Source organism: Leucoraja erinacea, chromosome 32, assembly GCF_028641065.1.
Source record: "Leucoraja erinacea ecotype New England chromosome 32, Leri_hhj_1, whole genome shotgun sequence".
Classification (NCBI taxonomy): Eukaryota; Metazoa; Chordata; class Chondrichthyes; order Rajiformes; family Rajidae; genus Leucoraja; species Leucoraja erinaceus.
The window spans coordinates 11,001,537-11,013,853 of record NC_073408.1 but is presented as its reverse complement, the minus strand read 5'-3'; the positions used below and the strand labels follow the sequence as shown (position 1 = coordinate 11,013,853).

General features: G+C 39.6%; 1 protein-coding gene across 3 annotated transcripts; it reads left to right on the top strand.

Moving 5' to 3' along the window:
* The first annotated feature begins 322 nt into the window (after positions 1-322).
* Positions 323-11,741, top strand: LOC129712369 (uncharacterized). Of its 3 annotated transcripts, none has more exons than XM_055660730.1 (4): positions 323-362; positions 10,095-10,169; positions 11,118-11,262; positions 11,562-11,741. In XM_055660730.1, exons 1-4 carry the CDS (start codon positions 338-340, stop codon positions 11,668-11,670), a joined length of 354 nt encoding a protein of 117 aa, XP_055516705.1. In that variant the 5' UTR covers positions 323-337; the 3' UTR covers positions 11,671-11,741. The 3 variants fall into 3 exon arrangements, with proteins under 3 accessions (XP_055516705.1, XP_055516707.1, XP_055516706.1); XM_055660732.1 differs by lacking the exon at positions 323-362 and adding an exon at positions 3,207-3,274; XM_055660731.1 differs by lacking the exon at positions 323-362 and adding an exon at positions 7,308-7,332.
* The last annotated feature ends 576 nt before the right edge of the window (positions 11,742-12,317 follow it).

Sequence of the window (12,317 nt, the reverse complement as noted above, 5' to 3'; positions counted from 1 at the left end):
TGAAGATTGGAATCTTGCTGGGTTTCTTTGATTCCCTGACTTGGTGGAGCTGCGCTCCCTAGATGAAGGCCACTTCTGACACCAATTGAACTGGGGCCTCCACTTTGGTCTGCAAAGAACAGTGCCACAGTGAGTGATGAATTCATATTGTGTGTCCGTGGAAGGGCATCTGGTTGATTTCAAACTAAGTTTTTCCAGTTTGTTTTAGTTTGCTCTTATCATAACTCACCCAAACCTGTGCTTCTAGCTCTCCTTCCATCTCTTCCATTTTGGGACCCTGATATTTGAAACTCAGTCATGGAGACCACAAAGATCTCAGGCTAAAACAAGCAGTGGTATGAAGTTGTGTGTGTGGATATCAGGTAAGGGGCAAGTGTCAGTTGTGAAATGCCACTCACAAATACCCACCAATACTGACTGTGTGGAAAGGAAATGGAATAAGAATAACCGCTCGAGTCACAATGACCAGTTCCCCAAATTTCCACCCATTCAACTTACACCAATTCCAATATCTAGCTCTCCAATTCAAATCTATTTGATTTAGGCAATCTGCTCGTTTTTGTTTAATTATAATATTTCAATATCTAGGCATTACTGAAAAGATCAGCATGTATTACCATGACTACTCCAATTGCGTTTGCTGGTAGTCAGATACCTCCTTAAGCCACAATGGTCATTGTATGATGCTGGCGTGAAGGATGTTCCAGGAATTAGAACCACTAACAATGAAGAGCCGGCAATACATTTCTGAATCAACATGGTGTGCAACTTGAAGGGGAACCTGCTGGTGGTAATGTGCTCCTGTACCTGGTCTACTTGTTCTTCTTGCTCTAGAGGTCACAGGTTTAGGAAGTAGTCTGGGAGAGTCCACGCATGTTATAGATAGCATACACCGCAGTCATTGTGTGCCAATGCTTAATGTGGAACTAATCAAGGAGACTGATTTACCCTGGATGCTGTTGAACTTCTTGAGAGTTGTTAGCCCTGCACACATCCAGGCAAATGGATTCCTTCACACGCCTAACTTGTGCTTTGAAGATGATGGACCTCCAACAACCAGAACCATCTTCTCATATGAGCCATGACCCCAACCCTTCTTCCCTTGATACCTAGTGACCTCAGTTTTACAGAACTCCTTGATGCCACATATTAACCAACAGTTGCTCTCACTGCTGGGAATCGCTTTAGTTCTGGGATATAGCTAAAACGTTTAGTTACCTTGCTGCCACCCAACATGGTACTAAGACTTTAAGACCATGTTGTCTAAGGAGTACCTATTTAATAAATGCCCACAGAAATATGGCCGAGGTTGCCCTGCAAGGCTCCTGAAAGAGGATTTCAAGGACGACAACGCCATTACATGTCCCTGAAGTGAATATTGTGTTGAAGTTATAATCTGCAATAGTCCAGTCAAATTCTTAACTGGTGTGAAATTGCCACATATTGCTCACACTTTTCAATCACAGACCACTGAAAAAATCAGGACTCAGCAATCTGATTTCTGGTGAGAGGGTTTCATAGCTCAGGTAATCAGTCAATGTGAGCTCCAATAAAACACTACCACTTTATGCAGCCTATTATGAATGAAACTCACCGGCTGTGTAAAATTAAATCTTGTTTCCCCTCTGGCATTTTCAATTATCTTAAATGTAATTTCCGACTAACTTTGTTGTTCTGTATTTATCACTTATCTTAAAAGTCCAATGCTCACCCTCAGTACGTTAACATGATCAACACAATAGATTCCAGGTTCAAGAGAGTTTATTGTCATGTGTCCCTGAAAGGACAATGAAATTCGTGCTTTGCTGTTCAGCACAACAGAACATAGTAGGCATGACTACAGAACAGATCAGTGTGTCCATATACCATTATATAAATATATATACACATGAATAAATAAAATAAATAGCATTTGTTATTAAAGTTAAGAATGGAAACCATATCATTAAAAAAAAAGGATATCATATCACATTTGCAATTTTGTCAATAGTTGTACTGGATTAAATGCAGGAACATACAATGATCAATTAATCTTAAATAAAAATGAAGAAATAAAGCAGAAAATAAGAATGAAGAATTAATGTTTAGGCCAAAGGTCCTTTGTCCTTGTCCGTTCATGCATGTTGCACATTGTCTTTTCACGCTCATTGCATCTAACTCCTGAAACTCCATGATCAACATTGTGAATGTCCCTCACCAGAAAGATTGCAAGAGTTGAAGAAGGAAGTTCACCACCACTTTCTCAAGGACAATTATGGATGGGCAATAAATACGAGTATGAAAAATTATGAGAGGTATAGATAGGGTAGACAGTCAAAACCTTTATCCCAGGGTTGAGATGTCCAACAGTAGGGGGCATAGTTATAAGGTGCGAGGGGGAAAGTTTAATGGAGATGTGCGGGGCAAGTTTATGCAGAGGCCTAGAACATATTGCCACGGGTGGTGGTGGTGGTGGAGGCAGATAGTGGCCTTTAAGAGGCTTTTAGATAGACACATGGAAGTGCAAAGAATAGAGGGATATGAATCATGCACATGCAGATGAGATCAGTTTAACGTGGCATCATGTTTGGCACAAACATTTTGAGCCAAAGGGCCCGTTCCTGTGGTGTACTGTCTGCATTCTAATACTGGCCATGCCAATGATATCCCCTACCTGAGAATTGAGAAATGCCAAAACAATAATATTTGTTTCACAATTTCTTGATAAACTTATAAAACAAAAATGTTGTGATTAAAGCCCTGAACATTTATATTAGTCTCTGTGCATCCATACTGTTTTTTTATTGGGACCATTTCTGGAGTTAATTGTCCTTCCTGTGAGAAATGGTTCCCTTCACTCACTCCAATAGTTTGGCTTTAAGTTCAAAATGTTTCCATTTTTCTGAAAATCACCCTCCCCAAACCCCACTTCAGCTGCCAGAAAAAAATAGGCTTTATCAACTCGAGTGTAGATTTGATCCAAAATATTCATATCAATGAGAATGCATCAAGGATATGCGATCAGGGCAACTTAACGCAACACTATATGCAAGACATGCAGTACTTGGGTATAGATGTATTGATTTAATCTCGAGGTACACAGGCTGCTAGATCAGCAGAGATGCCAGAGAACTTTCAAACTTCTTGACCTAAAGTTCACTCATGACACAAGAGCAAGCACCCATTAATCATTAGTCAACAGAATTTACCTATCTTAATCCAATCATCCTTATCAGGCTATATATATCTGGGCAACTTGTTTCACAGATGCTCAAAGAAACTTGCACAGTTTGAGGTAAGAGTTGCTTTTTTCTGCTTCGCGGGCCAAGATGAGAGCTGTTATTTGAAACAAGATAGTTACTTATTATTTAATCAATATTTTAATTCCATTTAAAAAATACAGAATATTTTGTGAATCAGGGAGATTATTTGTGGTAACTCCTAACTGAAAATGTAACCGTGTTTAGAAATGTCTATTATAAGGAAGAGAGAAATGAAAGGAAACAGGAAAAAAATAACCCAAAGGGAACAACGTTGAAATATTGAGGCATTGACTAATTTTATAAGCAGTTTTTGAAAACTAAAATTACTAAAAGAAAAAAAAAAAACAAATATGAAATACACACTAGATTTCAAGATGTGATTCTGGTTTGGACCTGAATCTTCCATGTGATTCTATCTGTGCAGCGTCCCGATCTGCCACAGAAGTTTTAATAACTCAGACCTCATTCTACCAAACCAGAGGAAGAAATGTAGGTGTAGAGGGAAGGAAGATTAGGTTACAATGTCAACAACTGGTGTTACGATAGACCGAAATATGTTGGCAAAATTAGGTGAATTGCATTGGAGAGATTTTAAATTCTGCAATGCCTGTTGTTACAGCTTTACACGGATACATTTCTAGACCTTTTCCTTTGTGCATTGCAAGAAATATATATAACAAATTATCAATCAGCTTTCCATCTCCTCCCTTAGAACTTGTATTGAAACCAGGATTATAAAATCAGGTAGTGGTGTAAAACGGGCTGGTGACCTTTCTTATGTTATACCACAAATTCAAGCTGGTTCACTGTCCACAAGTCTTTGCGTATCTATATGCAAAAATATACATGTCCATTCTTCTTCTTTCATGTGGCGTGCACAACCTAAAGTTGTTGGACAACTTGTTCTATTTGATCTTCCATTTGTGCACGTCGAGTTGATTGCATTAGTTGAAACAGGGCGGACCACGTGAAGGTTGCCATCTTCCACCCCACATGTCCATTGATATATGTCTACTTTCTTGCATTGGCAGCATGGCTATTCAAGGATCAATTGTCTCTCGAGCTTAAAAGCAAGGAATACTAAAAGGCTCCATTCAACTTATTCTCTCTTCTCATTGTTAATGTGTGGACATGGGTTCAAACTTATAGACTTAGATGTCTCCAAAGCATCTAAAAGCAATAACGTGCTTTTTTAATGTACGGCTTCTGTTCTAGAAAACTCAACCGCTCATTGTTGCACTGCATGGCTATTTAGGGGTTGATAACTAGATATCGAGATTTAGCAATGTTGGTGTTTGGTCAAAAATCTGGTGATAACAAGCTTGCCCTTTTGCAAAATATTTTCAGGAACCTTTTACCTGCACCATCGAGTACCGAGGGCTTCTCAATGTAACTTCTTACCATCCAACTCTGTGGCAATCTCTCAGTACAGCAGTGGAGTAGCAGCCTGATTTTTTTATTGGTAAATCTCTGACTCAAAGCAAACAATAACCAACTAAGCCATGGCGGACATTTACCTACCTCTTAATTTTACCATCTTACACTCTTTAACTATTTTGACTTCTCTAAAAATTGGGTACATGCTGCCTCTGGCTCTCAGTTCCCACATCCCTGTTGTCACTTTAAAATCATTTTAGTCAATAAAATTTACTTTTATCTGAATTAGATCCAATGGCAGAAAAATCTCAACGTTCATCTAGAGAAATAATTGTTGTATTCTCTGGATGCATTTCAAGGCAGCACGGTGGTGTTGTGGTGGAGCTGCTGCCTTACAGCGCCAGAGACTCGGGTTCGATTCTGTCAATGGAGTTTGTGCATTCTCCCTGTGTCTCTGTGGGGCTTCACCGGGTGCTCCAGGTTTCTTCCCACATTCCTGTGTATCCAGAAAGCTTGCCAAATGATTTAATAAAATCTAACAAGGGGGGAACAGAGGCTCCTGGCTAGGAGAGATATAATAATGTGTCATCGGCGTAAAGCCCCACACACTTTCCACGTTCCCCACCTTCATACCCCTGATGTTTGGGTGACGCCTGATACCTATTGCGAGAGGCTCCAGAACAATATCAAAGAGTAAGGGGGATGGAAGATCTCCCTGTCTGACCCCACGTTGTAAGTCAAAAGGTCCGGATTTATCATTATTAGTGAGGATGGATGATGTCGGACAAAGATACACCGTTTTGACCCACGCAATAAAGGAATCCCCAAACCCAAATCTTTTAAGTGCCTCTAACATATAGGACCACTCTATCTGGTCGAACGCTTTTTCGGCGTCTAAGGATAAGATGGCCGCTCTGGAATCCCCCCAACATTACAAAGTGAAAATCTACCTGGAATAAACCCTGTCTGATCAGGGTGTATAATTGATGAAACATGCTTCCCCAGTCTTTTAGCTAATATTTTTGTGACAGCCTTTTGATCAAGGTTGAGGAGAGCAATAGGCCTATAGCTGCCAGCTTCAGTTTTATCCGTGTCATTTTTTAACAGGATACGTATATTTGCCTCATACAGAGAATTCGGAAACCTGTTATTCTTAATCGAATCATTGATCATCCTAATTAGGAGTGGGACAAGCGACTTATGGAATGCCTTGTAGAATTCACAACCAAATCCATCCGGGCCAGCTGCTTTACCGGAGGGAAAAGATTTAATAGCCTCAACTAGCTCGCTTTCTAAGAAATTTGAATCCAGTTCTAGCCTGGCTGATTCATCTAGTTTTGGCAAACTGAGGGAGTCAAAGAAACCTGCAAAATCTGCATTAGCGGCCTGAGGTTTAGCAGTACATAATTCTGAATAAAATACTTTGAAGCGGTTGTTTATTTCTTTAGGATTGGTAAGCAAATCACCTGTTTTGGATTTGATTTTATGGATTGCATGACTCGCCTGTTCCCCTTTTAATTGAGTGGCCAGCAGCATCTCTCGGTTTATCGCCCAACTCAAAGTGTCTCTGTCTGAGCTTGAGTAGAAGCTTGCAAACATTTCCACTAAGAATGCGATTATATTCATATTTTAAATTCAAGATTTAGTTGTAATCCTCTTGTAAGAGAGAGTTCCTGTAAGTCTGTTCAAGAGTTAGAAGTGCATTTTTAATTTCTACCAATTGATGACGCTGTTCCCTTTTTTTGGAGTCTTCATAGGATATTATATGACCTCTCATTACTACCTTAAGGGTCTCCCAGAGCGTAGAATCTGATACATCCCCCGTATCGTTGGTCTCAAGGACCAGCCTTGCTGTCAAAAAGTCAATAAACACTTGGTCTGTGAGCAAATACGGGTCAAAGCACCAACAATAGCTTTGTTTAGGCAGAGCAAGGTTCAAGTCTAGGAATACTGGACTGTAGTCTGATATCAATATATTATATAGAGGGAGTGCAGAGACGGTTCACCAGACTGATTCCTGGGGTGTCAGGACTGTCTTATGAAGAAAGACTGGATAGACTTGGTTTATACTCTCTAGAATTTAGGAGATTGAGAGGGGATCTTATAGAAACTTACAAAATTCTAAGGGGTTGGACAGGCTAGATGCAGGAAGATTGTTCCCGATGTTAGGGAAGTCCAGGACAAGGGGTCACAGCTTAAGGATAAGGGGGAAATCCTTTAAAACCGAGATGAGAAGAACTTTTTTCACACAGAGAGTGGTGAATCTCTGGAATTCTCTGCCACAGAGGGTAGTTGAGGCCAGTTCATTGGCTATATTTAAGAGGGAGTTAGATGTGGCCCTTGTGGCTAAGGGGATCAGGGGGTATGGAGAGAAGGCAGGTACGGGATACTGAGTTGGATGATCAGCCATGATCATATTGAATGGCGGTGCAGGCTCGAAGGGCCGAATGGCCTACTCCTGCACCTAATTTCTATGTTTCTATTATGATATTTGGTATGTTCAATGCTAGATATTAATTTTGCATCCACTAGGAAATAATCAATTCTTGTGTGTGATTTGTGGACATGAGAAAAAAATGAAGTCTTTGTCCGTTGGATGTTGTATCCTCCAGATATCAACAATATTGCGAGACTTAATCAGGTTGTTTAATTTTGAACAGATGCTATTGCGGGTGGGCTTGTGGATGGAGAGCCAGTCAAGATATGGGTCAAGGTAACAATCTTCGCCCATTAGCAAATTGGTGGTATTGAGGTCTGGAATTAAGTCGAACACTTTACGGAAATAATTTAGATCATCAATGTTTGGATCGTATATATTCAGTAGTGTGACAGGAAGTGAATTAATATTTCCAGTGATCATAATATATCTGCCATTTGGGTCTGTAACCATTGAAACAAGTTGAAATGGAATATTCTTACAAATCCAGGAAGATAAAGACTAGCTGTCCGTTGTCGACCAAGTTGTATTATCATATCTTTCTCGTGAAAGAAATGGACCCTGGCGATGAGTGTGCGAGGCCTGGCTCCCTCCGTGGGCTTCGGCTGTTGGGTGCGGTGTGCATGGTCAATGATAAGTGGTTTTTGGAAGTGTGTCTCATCCAGCAGTTTTGGGATGAGGGCGCGGATAAACTCTGTTGGTTTCCCCTTCTGGAATACCCACGATTTTAATGTTATTTCGACGCGAACGGCCCTCTAGGTCGTTGATTTTTGCTCGCAGGAGGGTGTTTTCCCTTTGTATTTCGCTTATGTTTTTCTCCATTAGTGTCAGGCGGGTGTCATGCTCTCCAGCGATCTCATCCATGGAATCCATTCGGACCATCAAGGCATTTTGTGAGGACTGAAGAGATGCAAACTTGGTCTCAAATTGATCAAAGCGGTCGTTGATGGCCTTTAAAATTGCACCTGACATCTCTCTCAGCATTGCACCTGTTGGTGTGGAATGGCCGCTTGCTATGACTATTAAAGTCACTATCTTCAACTTTGTTAGCCAAGGTTGCTAGCGGTTTTTGTTTAGCTCTTCCCTTGAATGTGTTTGGCATTTACTGGGCTTTTTATGCAGGACTGTACCACACCGAGGTGGATAAACAGGCTGTGAAAAGTTCTGAGAGCGACCTTGAGTGAAAGATGGTGATTTTAAACAATTTTAAACCGAACGGATGGGAGCTCCTTAAAGCTCGTCTTCCTCCATCCGCTGTACACTGGCGCCCCCTTTCCCTTTCAACCCCATTCTCCTGCCGTCTCCCCATAACCTTTCACACCCTTACTAATCAAGAAATAGTTAATGGTATTTAGTCAGGTTATGTATGTTAATTAATGCACAGGCTAAACGATATAACCTCCAGCACCATACTGATTCAAAAATAAATTATATTTTTTGCAAAATGGTGTATTTGAAGAACTTCTGGATCAAATACAAATCTGTAACTTTCTAGAGCTTGGTCTTGCCTTTGCTGTGTCGGCTCCGAGATTGTGGAATTAATTGCCTCTGCACGTTAAACAGGCCCCTTCTCTAGCTGTTTTTAAGTCACTCCTGAAGACATATCTATTCTCCATGGCCTTTGTAGACCAGTGAGGTGTTGATTGTTTATTAACTTTATTTGCTTGGTTTTGCTGCGTTGTTCGTACGTTTTTTAATTTATTGTTTGGATTTTTGTATGTAATTTATGCGCCTCGTGTTAGTTGTATGTTCTGTTGTTCTGCCTGTTTTATGATGTCTTGCTTGTTTTCTTTTTTCTGTACAGCACTTTGGTCAGCTTTGGTTGTTTTTAAGGTGCTTAACAAATAAAGTTATTATTATTATTATTATTAGAGCTGCTAAGTGCAATGCTAGACTGTGCAAATGTAAGTTTAGCTGCAATTCATATTTTTCGGAAGAGCTGGATAAAATCGTGATCCTTAGAGGATTCAAAAGCCTCATTAGTGACTTTGAACAACATAATTGAATGAGAAATTTTACATTGTCTGAATAGGCTGGTTATTTAATAATAATTACTATATAAGAATGAGATCATGCAGAATACACGGTTTTATAAATGATTCATAGTACCAAAGTCAGGTTGCCATATTTAAACTTTATAAAACACTCATTCAAAATCATTTTATGTATTAATTCAATTTCCGAACACAGTCCTACAGAAGGATGTGAAAAGGATGGTTGTGGTCTCATCACCTCCACATCCTCTTAGCACCCCGCACTGCCGTAAAACGTAGGTTAATTGGTCATGGTAAAATTATAAATTGTCCTTCAGAGAGTAGGATAGTAGTGTACGGGGCCTGTTTCTGTGCTTTATCTATAGTCTAAAGCTGATCGGCCCATGCTGATAATTTAGCTAGCCTCAGGTCAGCCTAGGGAGGTGTGCCATCAGCCAGAATTAATGCTGATTATTTCTGCTATAGTTTAGTTTATAAATACAGCATGGAAACAGGTCCACAATTATTGAATAATGCAATAGAATGCTTCTAATACAGAATAAAATGTTTTTTAATATATATATATATATACACACACACACACATACATATATATATATATACACACATACATATATATATATAATCTATATGTTTTTAAATCAGTTTTAAATTCATATGGCTCTCATTGGAAGAAGTGGTGGTGCTATTTGAGATTACTTTGACCCATTTTGGAACAATGTCGGAAACCAAGGTGAGAATGGAAATGAGAGGGATAATTTAAAAGTTTGGTTCATGCTTGAGGAGTGAATGGAAATGTCACCGTATCCACTTTTGCCATCACAAGTGCAGACGAGATCAAAGTTCACCAATCCATTACGTAATATTTTTTGCCGTGTTGTGTAACTTAGTTTTTCTCTGGAGTAAAGTGCAATAAAGACAATTCCAGAGCAGCTTCCAGTCAGTCTGGAAATTCGACCAACAATTAAACAGCCTACTCACTATTGCTTATTCACTAACTCAACAACATAGTTAACTAACTGCAATTTATCTAATTCAATCCAGAAAACAGAAAGGCGAAAATAATCAAAATGAAGATTCAAATCACAGCTCTGGTTCTTTTGGTTGCAACACTGGTTGGTATGTATATGATTCTTAGGGACACATAGACCTGCAGATGCTGGAATCTTGTGCAAAATTCAGACAGGTGGAGGAACTCAGCAGGTCAAGCAACATCTGTAGAGGGAAATATACAGACAATGTTTCAGGTCGGGACATGTCTAGCCCCTCTTTTCCCCTCATCTCCTTCTATCAGCTAGCTTCCCTCTCCTTCTCCACTCTGAAGGGTCCTGATCCAAAACATCGTCTGACCAGTTCCCTCCACAGATGCTGCCTGACTCACTGAGGTCCTCCTGCAGTTTGTTCTTGTATACGACTCGTATATTCCTCAGAGATAAAGATAACAAATTGCATTATTTCCTCAGGTACTTATTATCTAAAATGAAAAACTTTGAGCACTGGGGAATGAAACTGTGTCCACATTTTATACCCAATTAGCTCTGAACTCTTATCAATTCTACATAGCTCAGTTTAGAAATCAGTCCCTCCGCACTGCCTTATTAAACTCTCCCACAGCAGTTAAAGCTCAAGCTTGACTGCACACCTACCAAACATTTCCTTTTCCATTAATAACAATTTCAATGACAAAAAAGTGGTGGGAGTTCCATTAGTTCAATGTTATTTACTAATAAGAGATTGTTTGCTCCCATCCAAAGTCCCATCTTCATACACTCTGAAATGCTATAACTTGGGGATTAATATGAGTCACTGTCAAATAGCGGCATTTTGGAGCCGGAGCTACTAGCACTCATCCTTATTCTTCCATAACCTGAATTACCTGTCATTGTTAAAATCAGCCCTTTTATCATGGTGAAACAATTGGCTAAGATAAAATATCGTTTGAATGGAGTTGGATTTTTGCCTTGTCTCCTGACTTAGTTTGTATATTTTCATACTTTGACATGCACAGGCATTATCTTTTTTAGATGCTCAGTTCTAATCTCTGTAATTTCCATCTCTAACTTACAGCTTGTGATGCTGTCCCTTTGGAAGAAGAAACCAGTTCCTCATCTGGGCCTATTGATTCTATAAGAACATTTGCACAGGGACTGGTTGATTCTGCAAAACGTGTTATTCAAGATCTGAGTACCAATCCCACAATTCAATCGGGCAGGTAATGACAAAATGTTTATGATGTTAAAGAAGTTAGTATAAAAGCAACATCTGATGCTTAGGCAACTGTGAAGAGAAATCTTCATGTAACTGATTTTATAATTCTGTACTGCTCAAGTAATTAATAGCAGGTTCTCTAAAGAGCGAAGCTTTGTCTTTAGTTTCTTCAAATACATTCAAGAAGGGTTAGAGATGTAAAGTAAATCTCCCTCTTATGTCCACAACAAATATTCCCAACATCACGGATGTATCCATACGGTCCCTTGTATATTGCAATAATAATTGACTTTTATTTTTCAGGGAATGGATTTCGACTCGTTTAGAACAGGTGCCTCAATTAATCCAAGCTAAACGAGAAGAACTATCTCAGGCATTTCAGCAGTTTACTGGACAAGATAGTGAACAATAAAAGTCCGATTTCCATTAATTGTATTCTGTGACATTTATGTTTTACTCAAAAAAATAAAAGTCTGAAAATTCCACGGCTTTCTCATCTGTATGGGCAGCAGAGTGGTGCAACAGTTGGAGAAAAAGGTCTTGACTGTCTACCCTATCCTTGCTTCGCATCATTTTATATAACTCTATTGGGATCCCCCCCGCAACTCAGATAGTCCAGAGAAAACAATCCAAATCTGTTCAGCCTCTTCCTGTAGCTCATATCCCTTAATCCGGACATCATTCTGGTGTCCCTCTCCAAAGTCTCCACATCCTTCCTGTAATGGGGTGACCACAACTGCATGCAATACTCCAATTGCAGCCAAAACTAATAATAATTGAAACATAAATGTTAATCCAAGTTCAGTGGATGGTAACTCTTGAGACAAGTATCCAACACTGAGCACCAATTATAAAGATGGAATTTAATCCACCGTGCTAGCAAATCTACATGATTGAGTGTTTTCTCTGAGCTGAAATCCTTTGGGGCATGTTAAAACAAGACCTTTCCCAATGCAATGGAAGAACGGGCCATTTAACGCCAATTTACAGAGACTGGAATGATCCAGGTTCTCTTGGATGGGTAGGAAAGAAGTTAGCCAGGGAGCAAACCTGGTGATG